The 21,759-nt window shown below is 32.9% G+C and overlaps 1 protein-coding gene across 1 annotated transcript; it reads left to right on the plus strand.

Annotated features, from left to right (window-relative positions):
- Window positions 1-3,232: 3,232 nt before the first annotated feature.
- On the plus strand, window positions 3,233-4,133 carry LOC149167548 (uncharacterized). Its single transcript, XM_089431555.1, has 2 exons — window positions 3,233-3,492; window positions 3,605-4,133. The coding sequence occupies exons 1-2, from the start codon at window positions 3,344-3,346 to the stop codon at window positions 3,897-3,899; spliced, it is 444 nt and encodes a 147-aa protein (XP_089287681.1). The 5' UTR covers window positions 3,233-3,343; the 3' UTR covers window positions 3,900-4,133.
- Window positions 4,134-21,759: the final 17,626 nt, after the last annotated feature.

Below are 21,759 nucleotides of genomic sequence, written 5' to 3' on the forward strand. Positions count from 1 at the left end.
CTTAAGCCTTCACTGAGTAACCCTTTCTAATCTCTCTAACCTCTATCCCTTCTATGGTATAGGGGTTCATTCCTTCATGGTGCCATTTCCACATTGCTTTCTTTTAGGTAATTTCTTGGTTAATTATCTATTTCTTGTTTTTAAATTTTTATTTTATTTTATAGAATGGTTTCAAGTGTTCAGAGAAATATTTTTTCATCGTTTCCAAGAAGGTAAGAGGGTTCGATTCCAAGCTTCGACTTTGTTTTCCTTCAAGATTGTTCACTTAAGAGATTATCACAAGCAAGTTTTCTTAGAGAGGGTTTCTTCTTGTTCCAGGTGCATAAGTTTTTTCTTCTCTTGTCGCTCGTAGGGTTTTAATTTTAGGATTTTGGATCAATTAAGGCCATGAGCCTTAGTCTTAGTTTTAATTTTCTTTTCTTGCTCCTAGCTTTAATGATAGGATAATCTTCTGTTTCATGATTTTACATAAAATTCTTGGAGAGTTTGTAATCTGCTGGAGAATTTGGGGAACATTTCCATGTATGAATTTATTTTTGAGGGACTTATGTGAACCCAAATGTGTAACATCTTTACATGCAAAATTTGTATTGTAGTAACCCCAAGCCTTTGGGTTTGATATCATGACTAAAGTAGTGTTTGATGAATACTTTTGTAACTATATATTTAGTTTTATATTTATTGTCAACTCGAAAGATTCACTTTATTTTCATATTTTGGGGTTTGGTTCTGATCTATATATATTGACGAGATCTATCGATTTCATCTTGGTGTGGAACGTAGTTAAAACTTGGTTTCTGGTTGGCATGCAGTGCTCTTTATTATCATGGTTATGCATACTTACAATGTTATTGTTCTTAAATTTGTATGTATGCCTTTATAATTATTCTTTGAGTTCTTTCTTTCTTACTTCTTATGAGTTAACCAATGCCATGCTTATTTGTGTTATATTTTTTATTATACTTCTACTAGTACCTCCAGGGTGCACGAATCCTGACCTCTATCGAGATTTGTCTCACCCTATACTTGGTACTTTAGGTCATTGATATAATTAGGAAGAGGGATTGTTCTCCATTTAGGGCATCTCGCTCCAGGAGGAGAACTATCTTGCTTTGACCAAGGAACAATTAACCACCATACACCTGCTAGCCCAAATATCCTTAAGTTTTGATATTTATTAGAAGATCCATTTAACCATTCCAATTCCTTATCTTTTGTTTTCCAGAAATGAATGTGACTACTAACTCCCTTTTGCATCAAGAGTTATTTTGATAGTTTTGTCTGGACCGTTTACTCTATAATGATACATAAACAATTTTATTTCACTGGCGGCTCTAGGGATTCATACTCTCCCTTGGACTTGTAGGAGTTTATCGAAACATGCATCATAAGTTCAGTTTTATCATTCCTCTTTCTTTAACATAAATGAATTAACTAACATCTAATTTGTAACTCTTCTTACCATTTCCTTTAACACAGAAGGAATATATACATGTCAAGCATTCTTCCTGTAATTCAACATTCTTATTTCTTTAACGCGGAAAGATTATATACTAACATTCTTTCCTCAGAACACAATGATAATAAATAAAAAATTTCAGTATACTTATTTGCATAAATTTAGCCTATCAGAGAATTAATCGTGCAAGAAGATTCCTCCACCCAACCAGTGAGATTGACAATTATGTCTGGATCTTTAATTTCTAGAGTTGTTTGCAGACAACACTTTGTCCTTAGACCTCAGGACTCCCAATCAAGTCAAGAACTTTAAGCTTCAGGGATTCCACTGACTCTTTGTCCAGCTCAAGAACACCCTTAGCATCTTTTTGCTTCGCCTTAACATCGTCTTTCTCAAGGCTTCTTTCTCTCCTCTTTGTTGCCTCATGCCTCACCTCATTTCTACCTAGCTTCCCCAAACTAAGTTGTTTTAATCTCTAAGATGGAGGAAGAAGTAACTCTCTCAACTGGTTGGAAATTAAAGATTTTCTTTTTAAGACCTTCTCTAGCAATTCCATGACTTAGCATTATATATATATATATATATATATATATATATATAGATATAGATATAGATATAGATATAGATAAATAAGAAAACAATCAAAATAAACTTAACATTTAAGGTTTTTTTTCCTTGACTTTTAAAGAGTCTACAGTCTACTAAAATTAAAAGTAAATACTAAATATTTACATAGTCCACTTGGGTATTACATATTAGTCTTTGAATAGACTACATTATAGAAAAAGGAACATGGGAAAAACTATAGGTTAAAAATTTTGATAACAAAAACAATGGGAAATTTTAGTAAATGCTAAATATTTACATAGTCCACTTGGGTATTACATATTAGTCTTTGAATAGACTACATTATAGAAATGGGAAAACTATACGTTAAAAATTTTGATAACAAAAACAATGGGAAATTTTTATGGTTTTTTTTTTAAATTTTATAGAATGAATATCTCTACTATAATATAATGAGTTAGGGAATTTTATATTTTATATTTTATTTTAAATTATAATTTCAGAACTTAATGATTCATACTCAACAACCCTACCACACTTTATTATAACTATCATTATTAATAATATTAATTAAAATGATAATTTAGTGTCGATGTTTAAAACAATCGTTGTAAACGTGGATGATATATTTTAGAGACACAACTCTTTATTAAAATCAAAGAATAAACCTCTCACTTCCATCTTCAATTGTACTTGTCGGATTTTGAACTCGTCAGAAAAAACAATATTAGGAGCATGGCTGCTTATGAGTATCGGAATATTTGGCATGTGCATCATGGCTGCGCAGAAAATACAGAGCAGAGAGAAAGATGAAGAAAATGGAAGCCCAATCCACTACAACGACTGTATCGGAATATTTGGCATGTGCATCATGGCTGCGGAGAAAATAGAGAGCACAGAGAAAGATGAAGAAAATGGAAGCCCAAATGACTCCAACGACGCTGACAGCGACAGACTCCAACGATGAATGTGCCTACTTTGAGAATAACGGCCAATGTATCTGTTGTTATCACGTGAGTAGCGCACACTGCTTTGTCTTTTGCGCTGCATTAGCATCCTCAATCCCTCCCTCCTAGACGCTAGTTACAGAAGCTTCTGTAGAATGAAGAAGAAATAATGCAGGTACACTTGACTTATTTATCACTCTCACAGTACTCATCATGCAATCCTAACAGGGTATTTATTCTGTTAGCAAGGCTGCTGCAGCTCAAGAAGCTGCCAAAGCCGGTAGAGTCCTAATGGTAAGCGATGGAGCTGTAAGGGATGCAGGGAGGCTAGTGCCCGCCCCTTTTCTGGTGAAGATGTATCGTTTAGTGGATGATCGCTCCACAGACCACATCGTTTCTTGGGGAGAGAATAACAACACCTTCGTGGTATGGCGCCCTAAAGAGTTATCTGCTTCGGTGCTGCCATGCTATTTCAACCACGCCAATTTCTCCAGCTTTGTTCGACAGCTCAATAATTACGTAAGGATTCTTTCCGTTCAATGATAGCTATGATCTGCGTATTTGTGTTAAAAGAAGTTAATGCAACCAAATTAATGTGTATGTTACTGTATTTATGGGGTTGGTAATGCAGGGATTTCGAAAGACATTTCGCGGGCAGTGCGAGTTTTCGAACAAATTATTCGAGAAGGGCCAACAGCATCTCCTGTCTCATTGACTCGTCGCCGTTATCAGAGATTGCCCGCATAGAGATCAATATATGCAACAGAGATATCGCGATCCTTGTTCGGCAGAACCCCAGCAATCCTTCCTTGATCGACAGCGACAGATCAAAAATCGAGAACGCCAGTCCTGGTAGTTCCATGACAGACGTTACAGAGGAGATCAGTATGGGCCCGCAAAAGCTGTTTGGAGTTCTTCTGTATTAGAGGCCTTCTCGCAGAGGTGGAAAAATATTGATATGTTCTCAGAATTTTTTCGTTATCTTTAATGTCACGTGTCAAGCAATATAGCCTCCACGTGATGAAATCTATGAGAATATAAAGACAGACTATGTCCATTTAGCCGACTCTGCCAGAACTATTTTAAAAGAATAAGATGAGGATTACCATTAACGGTGGAATTTTGTAAACTATAAATACGATGGTGTAGGTTACATGCCGTCATTCATGAGCACTAATTGTGAAATGATCTATGTTAATTTCGTTACCTTGTAACCTTTATGTTGATGTAGGTGAATTTCGTTAGCTTGAATATTATGGTTGATTGAAATCAGTGATTTTTTAATTTTTTTTTCAAAACCTATAAAAAAAATTATTATTATTTTAATTATTTAAATAGTATGAAAATTTGTAATTTGGTTGTTAAATTAGTAACGAGATTGTTATTAATAGTTATATTTTATTAATATAAATTGATTTGTTGTTGTTATTCCAGGAAAATTATGAAATTATTCCATAATATTCTATAAAAAAATAGGTTTCATTCTTGCCAAATAACTTTAGATATTGAACCCTTACCCAATTTTCTTACCTCTTATATTTTCACCCAACAAAAACGGTGTTAGGTTATACTCTAAACAGTTAATAATATCAATTTCAATGCAGTATACTGATCCATTAAAATCAATTTAGCTAAATTAATTTGTCATAATTAATTAATTTAGATCATATAATTAATTAATTTATCATATTAAATTTTAATTTTTTATTTTATTTTTATTGATTAAGTTAATTTTATCTCATATTGATTTTTATAAATTTTTAATATATAGGATTTCAGAGATCTGTGGTTTGAGCTTTTTGTATTTTTGACCGGAGAATCCACAGTTGAAGAATTTATACACCAACGTTTCGAATCCCAAATGGGATCCATCATCAGGGAATAGAGAAAGATGATAAGAGAAAGATGATAAAAAGAAGAGCCAGATGAAGGAAATAAATACTCATGAGGGATGAATGCTCAAGGAACAGCACAGGTCGGCCAAAGAGATTTAAAATGAAACCTAATTTTTATTTTTAATTTAATATCATTTAATTAATATTTATAAAATAAAAACTTTAAACTAAAATCTAAGTTAATATTAATATTAAAAACTAATATATATATTAATATTAAAACCTAAAATCTAAAATGATATCTAAAACTAAAATATAAGTTGATATTGATAACAAACCCAAATATATAACTTAAATTTTTTTTTTTTTATATAACTTTAATATATAATTTAATTTGCCATAATTAAATAATTTAAATTATATAATTATATAATTTTTAATTTTAATTTTATTTTTTATTGATTCAGTTAATTTTATCTCATATTTATTTTTATGATTTTTAAATATAATAGATATATTAAATTATCAAATTAAGTTTATATATATAAACAAAGTTTATATATATATATAAACGAGAGAGCACACTGAGATTATTGAAATAGAATTACCTAAACATCGTAATAGCTTTAAACATTGAGTAATGATTTTTTTATGTATGTAAAGAGAATCGAAAACGACAACACATAAGTGAAATCTTATTGTTTTACGTCACGCAGATTGGATTGGTTAATTTTTGAGGTTTTTATTTTAATTTAATTTATTTATAGGATTTATTAGATTTTTTTTTTTTTTTTTGAAATCTCAGATATGATGTTATAATGTTTATTCGTGTTTTGTTAAACATTTGATTCAATCCAATTACAAAAATTAGAAATAAAAATTTTATAATTATAATTATTAATAAAATACTTTGAATGTATGAAGTTATATAATAATAATAATAATAGTAATTACATTTATACGAGTTTTTGAGATCAATTTCTGTCAAAATAAAATAAAAATAAATAATTGCTATCTATAATAGAGATCTAACATAATCTAATGTAATGTAAGTTAAACATTTTAACTAGCTCAAAATAAATAAAATAAAGGTGAAAATAACTAAATAAAAATAACCTTATAAAAATAAAATAAAAATAAAAATATAATAACACTTGGTATTGACTTATGGTATTCAAGCCAAATATAACTTATTTAAAGGGAAAATCAAATCAGTTGGATCTGTATGACCCTTGCATACCCTTGCTTCTTTGGAGGGATGAGCACGATATTGAGTTACATCCAAGCCTAAGTGAGCTAGTTGCTTTATATATTTGCAAAGGAACATAAAAAAAAATCAGTTAAACTTATTTGGGAGAAATCTTATGATTTTAATTTGAAGAGTACTGCTCCATTCATTACTGTAACCATAATGCATTTGGATAGGATTATAGGATTGAATTTACCACAATGGATTTAGAATTCACTATTTTGTCTATCTTGTTTAGGGATTTTGATCAAATTGAACATTTCAAACTATAGGATAGGATTATAAGATTTGATTTAGATTTCACTATTTTTTCTATCTTGTTTAGGGATTTTAATCATGAATCTTTCAAATTATAGGAAATTGAATCTAATTAGGTATAATCATTGAAACAATGCATTATTTGAAGGAAATTGTATCGCTTTAATTTAAAGGGTATGTTTCCATTCAATCATCATAACCAGAATGTGATTAAAAGTAAAAATAACCAAATAAAAAATTAAAAAATTTATAAAAATAAAATTTGTCCATAATATTTACTCATCGTATTCATGTGAAATATAACCTATTGAAAAGGGAAATCAAACTTGTCAAGCATGATATTCAACTGCATCCAAAATTAATCAAATTGTATTTTATTTGAGAAAAATCTTCTAACTTTAATTTAAAAAATATTATTCCATTCATTGTTGTAAACCTAATGTGCTTGATAAGATTTAATTTACTTCTCTAGATTTAGATTTCACTGTTTTATATATCTTATACAGGAATTTTAATCAAATTAAATCTATTTAGACATATTCAATGAAACAAAACATTATTTGATCGAAATTGTATAACTTTAATTTAAATAGTAAGTCTCTATTAAATCGTCATAACTACAATGTTATTGGCTATTATTTAATTTCCATGCGTGAATTTGGATTTCATTATTTTATTTAATTTTATTTAGGGATAAAGGTTCTATAAATGCATTTCATTATTTTGTAATGGGAGTTATATAATTGTCTTAGTGAAATCCCAAGAAAATAAGCAATGCTAACCAAGGCATATAATTGTTTTAGTGAAATCTCAATGCTAACTATACTGTCTAATAAATTTATGATTTTGGTTTTTAGTCTGAGCATGCAAGGCATCCAGCCTTGTATAATCACATGGTTATTTATGTTATAAAATTTATGTATTATTGTTTTATGCTTTTATTATATACCTTTATTTTAGGCTTATGTGTCATCTAAGTTTTGGTTATTTAAATTTAATTTCAAAAAGTAGGTGAAGGTGTCAAGTGTTATAAATTTTTTATTTTTTATTTATTTTTAATGATAACTTCAAAGTATTGTTATTAAACTTAGGTGTAAAAATTCATCTTTGAATATGATGAATTAAAATTTATTTCATTGTATATATATTTATTTTCTAAATTTTAGTGATTTTTAATTTATTTAAAGTTTATAAAAAATATTATTTTCTATTAAATAAATAAATATGGTATATATGAAGATTTATTTTCAATAAAGTAGATGAAAAATTATAAAACATATATTTTACTTATTACTAAAGTTTTAAATATTAAAATTTACTTTTTTAATATTATATCATTGTGAGTTTCACCAATTAGAACTATTTTATCAAATATTATATTGTAATGAATTTTATAAATCAGTGTAGATTTATCTAAATTCTGGATTTATCAAGCATGGAGAGGAATCAAATTTCTCAAGGTGCAAAATTCTCTTTCTACTACAAAACTTGGGGAATAATTTGCACCTCAAGATATTTGATCCCTCTCAATGCTTTATAAATCCAAAGTTTAGATGGACCTACACTAGTTAGATTTATATGTTGGTTAGATTTATGTGATGTTTAACAAGTGAGATATAAATCTGTATTAAAAAAAATATTTGATTTAATGATAATATTAAAAAATTAAATGTACAAAATTGAATTACTTTTGCAAATATATAAGTTTTATTTATAATATAAAAAATTATATAATAATGTATAATTTCATGTTTTTAAATATTTATATGTTATTTTTTTATAAAATAAAATGTATACATGCATATTAATAGAAGGGCCTAGAATATGCCCTAAAAGTGTGGATGCTTGGCTAATATCTTGTCGTCGTTGGATGTAAGGAAATGGCCCAAGACCCAGAGACATCTAGTAGGAGCGAAAGTGTGCCCCCTTACGACTACCAATGGGTAATTCCATGTGGCACAATTTTCCTTGAATAGCAATGATTAGTGAGCTTACATTTGCTGATAGTAGCTATTGATGGTTTGATGGTTGTACACACCACTGCTTTGAGAACTGAGTTATGATAGGTTTTTCCACTGTCTAAAATTGTACTTTAATAGAAGACTACATAAATACTGAGATTTTCATCATAATAGCTATATAATATCATTTTCATTATTTTTTATTTTACTTATATTATATCATTCTCATTTAAATCAATATGTTTTTTTAGTAATTTAAAGTTCTTGATTTTCCCAAAATATTACACAATGTCTAGATTTTTGAATGCCTAGATGCTTTTTTTGGTAAAGAGCTAAATACCAGAAGATAACTAAAAGAAAGAAAGACTAATGCCCCATACTAGGGTATCCACCCCGTCCTAATTAAATAGAAATCAAAAACCTTTATCCTCCTTGACAAACTAAAAGACTAAACATACATACAAATTCTGAACATTCAATGAATTAAGAAGAGGTGGAAGCATCGACCTCAATGGACAATGAATTAACTAAATTCTTTAGAGCAAGTCCCTTTCCATACATGATAGAGTCCTCCACTTAAACTATGATATTTTCCATACCTTTGAATTATAATAAAAGCCCATCTAACATCAATAATATTTAGTCATTTGCATAATTTATATCCAAAAGTACCTTCCCGAGGAATGATTTAAGTTGCAAGTAAAGATCCACAATGTGCAAGTATTATTTCAGTCGTTGCCACAAATTACCTTTATCATGCACCCATTCTCTGTAGAAATAATATATTAATTTAACTGACAATTTATTGGGGTAAAGAACCGATGAGGGGATTGTTTTTGAATTTTTTCCTAAGAGTGGGAGTCTTACACAGGAGGGGATGGATACCACGAACATAAGACAACACAAATGCTCGATAAATTGATGCTCGCAAACCACACGGATTTTTTACAAAGACTAGAGATTATTGCATGGTAACTAATTTATCCCTCAGCCAACAAGGTAGATATGTCAAGTATGCAAGTTAGTTGGATACGGGCTAAGGTGGTGATTTGGAAATTTATGTTGTTTCAAAAAGTTGAATTTTGTATGCATGAGTACAACTTGTCTAGGTGAGGTCATAGGGTTATTTGGTATAATATTCCATGAACTAGATATGGTAGACCACCCTAATATAAAGGATGATTTTCGATCATAAGGGGTTCAATTTTTCTATTATTTCACAATTTGACTCAGATGTTGTTTACGTGCTTTATGTTCCAGTCTGATCTATTCATTTTTTATTCATTTTTTATATTATCTGATACTATCTGTGCTCCGGTGAGTAATTCAATGGAGTTAAGTGTTGCGGAGCTCCAACAAGGTGTCCTTTGGTAGATATTGTATTAATTGGTATTTTATGGTATTCACCAATAGCATAATATGAAGTATTTCTTCCTAAGTCGTTTTTTTCAAACACATGTAACTTATGTATATTTCTTTATTATTGGTTAATATTATTATGAGCTCTCCAAGAGTTTTGTCTCAGACCTAGGATAGAGCCAAAGGTCATTGTAATAGAAGAGAAGAAGGAGAAATGCATCATATAAATATAAACGAAGAAGTAATAGAGGAGGAGGAATAACAACTCTACATAGAGGATCCACTAAACCCCATTGTCCAAGCCATAGGTATCCCCTAGGTTAAACCAATGACCCTATGCACATCTTCCAAACATGAGTTAAATTATTCAATGTTTGTTGAGTTTTCTTAACTATCAATATCAGGTTGTTGTGGACATTTAAATAATGAAATCATAGTAAAGAAGAAAATGTAGAGGTCAAATGGTGACAAACATATATAGTTACAGTTATGGGAGAATTTGAGGTAGTGTAGGTGGGAGAAAAAGATCAGGCAGAGACCACGAACTATGAACAGGTAAGCACCAAAAGACCAACCATGGTAAATGTTGATTTTACGTTGAGACTACCAGTATTTCATGAGACTAGAACCAAAGATACGGAACAACATTGCTTTGTATGTCAATCTGTATGGATTATTAAATATATCTTGGATGAAGGGACAAAGATAACTCAGTTAGAGACTACTTTCTGCGATCGCACACTCACATGGTATATGAATTATAAAGCTACCATGCCCTTGGGACAACCTCACACTTTGGTGGATAGCAAACAAGAATTGCTAAAATAATTCCAAAAGAATAAGTCAGAGTCCCAAAGTATAACTGAAATTAAGGATATTAAGTAGGTAAGTAGTGAGTTAATATGGGACTACAACCAGTGGTTTAAAATTTTGATGAATAAGCTAAAATTACAAATCCCTGGGGCACTGTAGAATATGAAATGAATTATTTCAAGCCAATTGAGAAGCCATAGTACTATGAAGAAAAAATACATATAAAAAAAAGGATAAAACAATTAAAAAACACAGTTTGTGTGAGCTAAGAAATGTTGTAAATCTCATATATAAATTCAACTATTAACTACATTCTTATATAGTAAAACTATTACTAAAATCTACTCTGAAACAAATCTACTGACATCACAGCTAATTTTCAACACTTTCCAGCAGTGACCACCCTAACAATTTGCTGCTTTAATTTTGCAGAGAACACAAAATCTGCTGGTTACATTGTCAACAATTTACATAACTAATTAAGCATTATTCCCAACACTCCCCCTTAATGATTAAGGAGGATTTACTATCTTATCTCTTAGTGCTAAGAACTGATCTTTTGCAACTGCTTTGGTGAAGATATCTGCTAGTTGATGCTGAGTATTTATATGCTTCAATTCAATATCCTTCTTCTGCACCAAATCTCTAATGAAGTGATATTTCAGGTCAAAATGCTTTGTCCTACTGTGATGAACTGGATTCTTTGCTAACTTGATGGCACTTACATTATCACAATAAATCACTATAGGCTGAACTTGTTTTTCTCCAATTTCTTCCAAAAATTTTCTAAGCCAAAGAGCTTGTGTACCTGCTGAGGTAACTACAACATACTTCGCTTTTGTGGATGAGAGGAAAACAATGCTTTGTTTTTCTGAGCTCCATGTGATCAAACCAGAACCAAAATAGAAACAATTTCCAGATGTGGACTTACGGTCATCAAGACTACCTCCCCAATCCGAATCACTAAATCCAACAAGATTGAACTTTTTAGAAGAGTAGTAATGAATACCAAAATTTAGAGTGCCTTTCACATACCTTAAAATCCTCTTGGATGCCTTCATATGTATTTCAGATGGATTTGTCATATATCTTTAAACAAGTGAAACTAAATATGTAATATCATGCCTTGTGTGGGTTAGAAATATCAAGCTCCCCACAATACTTCTGTAAGTTTTCTCATCAATTAAATCAGCACCATCATCTCTGCATAACACCTCTCCATGAGCACTTGGAGTAGGGGATGGATGAAAATCAAGCATATCAAATTTATTTAGCATATCCTGTGCATACTTTGTCTGAGAAATGAAAATCTCATCCTTATTTTGATAAACTTCCATTCCTAGAAAATATTTCATGATGCCTAGATCTTTCATCTCAAATTCATTCATCATAGCAACTTTGAATTTATCATTCATCTTAGAACTACTACCCATATACAATAGATCATCAACATACAAACTTATGATTAAAATATCAATACCTTCTTGTTTGTAGTAAAGGGTAGGATCATTCTTACTTCTCTGGAAGCCATTTTCCTGAAAGTATCCATCAATCCTTGCATACCATGCTCTTGGTGCTTGCTTAAGGCCATACAAAGCCTTCTTCAACTTGTAGACATTATTCTCCTTTCCTTTCACTTCAAAACCTTGTGGCTACTCCACATATACTTCCTCTTCTAAGTACCCATTCAAGAAGGCACTTTTCACATCCATATGATGTATGCTCCACTTTTTATGAGCTGCTAATGAAATCAACATTCTAATGGTCTCTTGTCTTGCTACTGGTGCAAATGTCTCTTCATAATCAATTCCATACTTCTGTGTGAATCCTTTAGCAACTAATCTTGCTTTGTGTCTTTCAACACTCCCATCACTGTTAAATTTAGTCTTATAGACCCATTTGGTGCCAATATTTTTCTTGTCATGTGGAAGCTCTGTCAACTTCCTAGTGTCATTCCTTTGAATGGAATCCATCTCTTCTTGCATGGCTTGCATCCAAACCTCATTAGTACATGCATCTTCAAAACATGATGGTTCAAATTCAGCCTTAGCTAATAAAGCAAAATTGACTATCTCACTTATTGGACTTTCTTCATGTGTTTGATTTGCACTCCTCTCATAAATATCACTCAATCTTCTTACCTTCCTCGTAGAACTTGGAGAAGAAGTAGGACTTGAACTTGATGTTGAAGAAATTGATGAAGGGCTGCTTGGTGGAGTTAAGCAACTAGTTACAGAAACATTAGTTGGCTGCTCATGATCGTTATAAACAATTATATCATCATTCAATACAGATTTTGTCTTCTCAACATGGCCTTTTTGATGACCATAAACTCCCCCTTCATAAAAAATTACATCTCTTGAGACAATAAGCTTGTTAGTTAGAGGATTATACAATTTATAAGCCTTGCTTGTCTCACTATACCCAATAAAAATACATAACTCACTCTTTGCATCTAACTTTTTTCTATTCTGATCAGGTACATGCACATAAGCCAAACAAGCAAAACTTTGAAATGATTAACATTAGGCCTTTTTCCATACCAAGCTTCATAAGGAGTCATATTTTCCAGTGCACTGGTGGGGCTACGGTTGAGGATGTATACTGTTGTAGCAACTGCATCTCCCCAATAAGTGTTGCTCAATCCCTTAGTTTCTAGCATGCATCTTGCCATTTCAACCACAATACAATTTTTTCTTTTAGCTATGCCATTCTGCTGGGGTGTGTACGTTGTAGTATGCTGCCTCCTGATGCCATTCATATCACAATAACTCTGGAAAGCTTTTGAGCAGAATTCTCCCCCACGGTCAGTCCGCAAACATTTGATCGTGCACCCTCTCTCATTTTCTACAAGGGCTTTGAACTTCTTGAATGTATCCAGGGCTTCACTTTTGGCCTTCAAAAAATATACCTAACAATTTCGTGAGTAATCATCAATAAAAGTGATGAAATATGATGACTTACCCAAACTCTTAGTCTGCATAGGACCACATATGTCTGAATGAAAAAGCTGAAGTGGGTAATGAGCCTCCATGCACTTCCCTTTGGGAACCTTTCCCTTGCATGCTTTCCTTTAGCACATCCTTCACAAACCTCCTTATGCTCTTCTACCTTGGGCAAACCAGAAACTAATGCATGTGAGGTTAGAAACTTCAAACTTTGAAAATTTAGATGCCCATACCTGAGATTCCATAACCAACTTGAATCCTCATAAGCCATATTAGTAAGATTGTTGTTATGTTCATCAAACCTCAAGGGAAACATCCTATTTCTTGTCATAGGAACAACAGTGATCACCCTATTTCCCTTATTCTTATCATAGATAGTACATGTCTTATTTTCAAAGACTACTTTATAATTTTTCTCACAGAGCTGCCCAATGCTCAACAAATTATGCTTCAATTTTGGAGTATAATAAATGTCATGAATACTCTTTATACCTTCTTTTGTTTGGACCTCCATAGCTCCTTTGGTAGCAACCTCCAGTGACTTATCATCACCAAGCTGGATCTTGGATTTGAAACTTCCATCCTTTGCTGAAAATAACTTCTCATTCCCTGTCATATGGTTAGAGAATCCAGAATCTAGGTACCAAACATCTTTACTAGTATTTTCACCTTTGGCATAAGATAAAAATAATTGATCTGGAGGATACTCACCACTTTCTTGAGCATAATTAGCATTTTTACCTTCTTTCAATCTGCATTCTCTTTCAAAGTGACCATACCTATTACAATGGTAACATTGAACATTTCTCTTATCAAATCTACCTCTACCTCTTCCTCTGAAACTACCTCTTCCACTTGAGCCACCTCTTCCTCTACCTCTTGAATAATTCTGGCTTTGCCATTTACTTTGACCTTGATGGCTTTTGGTACTGCTGCTACTTGCATCTTCATTCTTTGTAATTTGTAATTTAGAGGAAAAAGCTTTCTCTACAGCTTCAAAACTTTCCCTCAATCTTTCTTCATGAGACATCAAAGATCCAACCAATTCATCAAACTATAGTTTTGTCAAATCCTTTCTTTCTTCCATGATTATTGCAACATGATTCCATCTATGTGTTAATGATGTCAATACTTTTTTAATTAAAACTTCATTACTTACAGCTTCTCCAAGTGTAGCCATTTTATTGACCACATCTTTGACTCTCACACAATAGTCACTGATACTTTCAGCTTCTTACATCTTCGAATTCTCGAACTCTCGCTTCAATGTCTGAATCTTGACCACCTTAACTTGATCACTACCTTGGTAAGCTTCTTGTAGAGTCTCCCAGGTAGCTTTGGCAGTTTTTGCTCTTGATATTCTTGGAAATAAGCTCTTATCAAGAGCTATCTGAATGTGAAACAAAGCTTGAGCATTCTTCTTCCTTGCTTCCTTTCTTGCTGTTCTTTCATTAGTTGTAAGAGCATTCCAATCAGCTGGATCCTCATATCCTGACTCAACAATCTCCCACAAATCTTTTCCAATCAAAAAGGTTAGCATCTTAATGCACCAATAATCATAATCATTGCCATCAAATTCTGGAACTAGCATTTGGTTAGAATTCGACATGATTAACTTTGGCGAAATTCCAACAATACAACTTTAACCCAAAATAATTTTACCTGCTCTCATACCACTTGTAGAATATGAAATGAATTATTTCAAGCCAATTGAGAAGCCACAGTACTATGAAGAAAAAATACATATAAAAAAAGGATAAAACAATTAAAAAACATAGTTTATGTGAGCTAAGAAATGCTGCAAATCTTATATATAAATTCAACTATTAACTACATTCTTATATAGTAAAACTATTACTAAAATCTACTCTAAAACAAATCTACTGACATCACAGCTAATTTTCAACACTTTCCAGCAGTGACCACCTTAACAATCTGCTACTTTAATTTTGCAGAGAACACAAAATCTGCTGGTTACATTGTCAACAATTTACATAACTAATTAAGCATTATTCCCAACAGGCACAACATCAGTGGTGGTTTATAATAGGGCTTCTACCACATATATAAATCCCACTAACACAACAAAAAGAGACTTCATAGCATGAGGTGTTGGAGATCACCATGCGGCTGGGGAGAGAAATGCAAGAATGGTGCAAGTAAAATCATAGTTGGATGCATTGACACTACAATTCCAGAATCTCGCAGAGAAAAAAAAAAGTGAGGAGATATGGTGCACAATCTATAAGAAGGAGAGACACCATCACAATGAGTTCTCGATAGTAATAAATTATGTAGATACAAGGGCAACGAAACCATTAGCCTACTTCAATGGTCTATGGTGTGATATTTTCAAACTATGGCAAACTACGCAATGATGCAGAAGTACCAAAACTCGGTGAGGACTCCATTTTCTAATTTTTGTAAATTATTTCAGCATGACATTCACTCTCACCATGCATTAGAGTTAATGTGTGATAGAAACTCTAAATCTTACCATGTATAGGAGGCAGAGGGAGGTGTGGGGTTGCACAAAAATATCAAGGGTGAGATTATCCTATGCCAATATGGTGCCAATATGAGGACAGGGAACTCTAGGGAAAGTACATGGCCCACCTATAAGAGGGTGAGGAGTATTTGGACAAGGAAGAGGGCTAGTAATTTTTTATAACTATCATCAATTAGGATATGTTGAGAAATGGCAACAAGAAATTCTTTTTTAATTTGTCCTTGAATTAAATGTGAATTAAAATCGAATTCTATTCTCATAGAAACTTGTAAATAGTTAATCAAGTTTAATTAACTTAATTAGCTTAGTAATTTTGAGTTGGAAGTCTTTATGTAGTCATGTATATGTTCTCCATAAGTTTTAGGGGTCCAGGATGAGTTTATTTGAGTTGTAATTACATTAACTCAGTTTACTGAGTTATGGTCAGTTAGATTAGTTCTAATTGTTTGTGGAACTAATAGAGGACTAACAGTCAATTGGTGCACTGGTGCATCCACAAGTGTTACTCCAGTTAACTAAAGATTACCCCCTGAGAAACTCATGCATGTCAGTTTAGAGAAAGATCGAGTTGAGACTAAAGCGTCGGGACAATGTACTTCAGTTGTATGATTTACTGCATTGTAAATATCATGCATGGAATCAGAGAAGGACCTATGTTTGGATTATCCGGTTTTTGAAGCATGAATTCCCTTTAAATATAGACTATTCATCCTGGGAATTGCGCAAGGAAATAGGGGCTTGGAAGGAAATGGAAATTGGCTAAGTGTTGGCTAAGATTAGGCTTGTGAGGTAGAGAGTTGAATATACTTGTGTGGAATTGTTATTGTGAGAACAAGCTTTGTATCTTCACTCATATTTCTTATTTAATCCAATACGGATTGGCAAGGTTTTGGAAAGTGGATTTCCACAAGAAAACGTATTGTGTTATGTGCCATTGATTTATCTTCTTCTTGTTCATATTGTTTTCATTGATCTATTAGCTTCCATTGGTTGAAAGTAGAAGTATATTCTTGTCCTCTACTTTTGTAAATAGCATGAGCTTGTGAATCTACAAGAAATTCTACATGGTATCAGAGCTAAATTCAATATACTAGAGGATATTTCTAAGTTTTGAACTTTAGGTTACACGTGAAATTTGAGTTTCTAATATATACTTCAGGATCGGTAGATGGTGTTCTAAGGTTTGCAGCTCGAGTATGCCTTGGAATGAAGCATGAATTTTATAGTTGGGAGGGACATAATGGAGGTTGTGCTGGAGGATAATGGTTTGAAGGAATTCGTTGATCAAGATAATCCTAAGCCAGTGGCATCAGATGCACATAATCTGGCCGAATGGAAGAAGTGTGTGGTGAAGGTGAGGTGGATAATCCTTGAGGGAGTTCGAGACCACATTGTCTCAAGCTTATGTGTCAAGGAAAGTTTGTATGATATGTGGAAAGAATTGATGGACTTGTATCAGAACAACAATGACCAACGGAAATTAACACTGAAGGACAAACTTCGAAAAACCAAAATGGAGAAAAGAAAGACTATTCCAAAATACTTGACCAAGTTCACTCAATGTCGTGATGAACTTGGAAGTGTTGGAGTCATGGTTTCCGAGGATGATATGGTGAGTCTTTCTTTTTTGGGACTCGCAAAGAGTTTCATAGTTATCAAGACTTTGTCAATGGTAAGGAGAAGCTCCCAGATTGGGAATGACTATGGTCAGATTTGATTCAAGAGGAGACTAGGAGGAACACCAGGGATGTCTCTTCATCAAAGACTAGTGATGAAGAGAATTGTGCCTTAGCGACATAGAAAATTTTAGGGGCGAATGTTTTCCCTTTGGCGAAATTAAGGGGTTTTAAATTTTTAGTTGGAAAATATTTTGTATCATAGTACATTTTTACAAATCACCTCAAATAGCCCACCTTATTTTAAGGGAGAGGGTAAAAAAGGTAAATTTAGCCCTCGAAATTAGGAATTACAACCTTCCATTCACCCATTTTCAAGAATAGGTTTTATTTAAGTGAATCCATTCGCCCATTTTCAAGAATAGGTTTTATTTAAGTGAATCCTATGGGCCAAAGGCCCAAATACCATATTTATAAAAGAGGTATGGTAAATTAATAAAAATATAAATAAATGAGAGGTATGGTAAATAAATAAAATACTTTTATATTTACTCCATAAGTCACCTTATCTACATGCAAGGGTGTAAACAAATAAAAATATAAGTAAAGTGGAGGTATGGTAAATAAATAAAACGTATTTTTATACTTACTCAAAAGGTATGGTAAATAAATAAAAATATAAATAAACTAGATGCATGGTAAATAAATAAAACCTCTTTTTATATTTAGTCCATAACCCTCATTCTATTTATGAAAGCTCAAGAAAGAGGTTTTATTTAAGTGAATCCTATGGGCCAAATACCATATTTGTACAAGAGGTATGATAAATTAATAAAAATATAAATAAACTAGAGGTATGGTAAACAAATAGAACATTTTTTTATATTTACTCCATAAGTCACCTTATATTTACGAACAGTTAAAAAATGCGTTATATTTAGGTGAAACCTATGGGTAAAATACTATGGGACAAATACCATGGACTAGATTGTTATTAATACCATGCAAAAAAACATTATTAACCCTAATATTAGTATTAATAAAAATAAAAATGGCACATGGTATTGACCCATGGTATTCACCAAAATAGCACATGGTATTGACGCATGGTATTCACTTGGAATGTAGCCTATTTAAATGGGGGAATTAAACCAGCATAGATCCATCTTTACTCTGGATCTACTAACCCCCGAGAGGTATCAAATATCATGATATGCAAACTAGCATAGAGTGAAAAAATATTTGATCTGATCAAGAGTAAAAATGGATTTTGTAATTTAATGTATGTTAAACATTTTAGCTTGGTTAAAATAAAAAATAAAATAAAAATGAACTATTAATTTTATTAATTTTTATAAATTACTAATAGTAATTTTTAAGCTCCAGGTTTATGATAACCCATGGTAATACCATGGTATTCAGGTGAGCATAGACTATTTAAAGGGGAAATTCTATCATCTTATATCCATCTTAATTCTGGGTCTACCAAGTGCTCAAAGGAATAAATAGATTTCATCCCCGTAAGAGTGGTAGATATGGAGTTAAGATGGATATAGGTTGGATTTTATGATAATGAAGATATTAAATAGACTTACGAAATTATATTGTAAAAACATCTTAGGTTGAATGGTTAAAACATAGACATTGTAAAAATATATTTGTATACTTTTGTTTTAAAATGAAACAAATCCAGGGCTAAAAGGAATGGATTGATTGCACTAGTCATCCTTCTATAACTTTCCAACATACGCTGGAGTAAACAGATTATAATTTGGGTAATTTTTCTAATTGCAAACATGAACATACTTTTGCATTGGCAGGGTGGTTACGAGGCCCCTAGAAGTGATGAATTTGAATTTTTATTTCTTTTATATAGTATTAGGTTTTTTCTCATGCTTTCTGTGAATGGCACGGGTGAATTTTATCCTACACCCACTAGGTTATCGATATGTAATTTCGATAATTTTGATTTCAAAACATATTTTAAGGAAATGAAATGATTTCATTTTTGTATTCAATAAACACAACATTTTATAATTGAGTAAAATATTTGCCATGCCTAGTGAGAGATTCACCAAAAAATTATATATACATATCATATTATTGATAAAATTGCCTTCCATTTTTCCTATATACCATGGAGATTCGCCCATTTATTATACATGTAAATCAAGGGGGATTCTTAAAATTTTCCCTGCTTAGCGATTAAGACAAAGAAGGGGAAAGGGAAATCTTCCCATTCCAAATCAAATTCTTGCCATCGAGGTAAGAAGGAAGGCATGCAGAAAGTGAAATGATTTCATTGTCATGAATTGGGTCATTTTGCTACAAATTATCCACTCAAAAAGTTCAGAAGAAGCCCTCAGGAGGAGTGGTAGGTGAGGCTTTGGCCTCTCAATTCGAATTTGACTTTTCCCTCATTGCATGCATGGTGTCATCAATGATGGAAAGTCTATGGTACCTAGATAGTGGAGCTTCATTCCACATGATTGGTGTCAAGGAGTTATTCAGTGACTTGGAGGACAATCATCTCCATATGCATATCGAGATGGGTGACGATGGGAGGTATAGTGCTACTGGATTGGGCACGGTTACTTTTCAAAGGGAGCATGGGGCTCCACTCACCTTGAAGAATGTTATGTATGCTTCCAAGCTGAAGAAGAACTTGGTATCCATTTACATGCTTGGGGATAGAGGCTATGATGTGATCTTCTTGAAAGGAAAGGCGTTCCTTCAACACATAGCCACGAATCAGGTAAAGAAGATAGGGATTCGAGTGAAGAATCTCTATAAGCTGGAGGTAGAGGATTGTGTTTCTTTGAGAAAGAAAGCAGAGATAGTGCAAAGCTGAGACATTGTGGAGTTGTGTTATACAAAATTGAGCCACTTGCATCATAGGGATTTGAAGATCATGTAGCAGATCTCCACCGATTTTCCCAAAGGTACACTAGAGCAAGTTGATACATGCAAGGGGTGTACTTTGGGTGAATACAACAAGTTCTCCTTTCACAAGAGAGATAGTCGAGTAGAGGCTATTCTAGAGTGAGTCCATTTAGATTTTCGTCGACCATTCTCGATAGAATCCATGGAAAAACACAGGTATTATGTTATATTTATTGATGACTTTTCTTGAAATGTTGGATATATTTCATGCAGAAAAACGATGAACCTTCACAAAGTTTTGTGAGTTTAAATCATTGGTGAAAAAGGAGTTGGGAAATAAGGTTAAATCTCTACCCAGTGATAACTGTGGTGAGTATATCTCCAACAAGTTTAAGAACTTTTTTGCAGTGGAAGGGATTAAATGGGAGTTGACGGCACCCCATAACCCTCAGCAGAATGCGGTGGCCGAGAGGAAGAAAAAAATCATAGTAGGGGTAATAAGGGTGATGTTGCATGATCAGGTTCTCCCACTACACTTGTGGGCTGAGGCATGCAACACAATGGTTTATGTTCAGAACCGTAGCCCGCATCGGATACTTGGGATGAAGACACTAGAGGAGGTTTATTCTGGTAAGAGGCCAGATGTTGGTCACTTCAAGATTTTTGGGTCATCGGTATACTGCCATGTGACCAAATATGCATGAAAGAAGCTTGAGCTGACAACAGAGTTGGGGATATTTGTGGGGTACATTGATACACCTCATAACTATTGGGTCTACTTTGTGGCTAGTAGGATGGCAGTGGTTCGTAGGGATGTCAAATTTGATGACGAGAAGGACATTGGAGTTTCCCTTGAGAAGGAGCTTTAGTTGCATGCAGTTGAGGAGATTTTAGCTCCTAAGGTTGAGGAGCCTCAAATTGATGTGGAGCAGCCACATGTAGAGGATCTGCGACTGGAGAAATCTACTCAGGTAGATTCTTTTAGAGAAGGGATAAAGCGCACTAGAGAGGCGAATATATTTCTTTCAGATGCTAGAGAGAATGTGGGAGCACCCACATCATAATGCAAATAGAGGAGGTCACCTGACTAGTACACTAGATACATGGCTCTTATGAAAGGATGTGTTTTGGTAGAGCCATCTTCCTTTGAGAAAGCAGTGCAACAGCTGATTTGGGTTGATTCCATGGTGGAGGTGTATGACTCCATAGTTTGTAACAATGTTTGGGATGTGGTCTCGAGACCAGAGGATAAGTCTGTGGTGGGCTCCCATTGGCTTTACAAGGTAAATCAAGCTACAAATGGTAGTGTGGAGAAGCATAATGCTAGATTTATGTCCCATGGATTTTCACATGTA

Source organism: Pinus tabuliformis, chromosome 5_1 (genome assembly GCF_031772625.1).
Source record: "Pinus tabuliformis cultivar Carrire ecotype Pingquan chromosome 5_1, CPIR1, whole genome shotgun sequence".
Lineage (NCBI taxonomy): Eukaryota > Viridiplantae > Streptophyta > Pinopsida > Pinales > Pinaceae > Pinus > Pinus tabuliformis.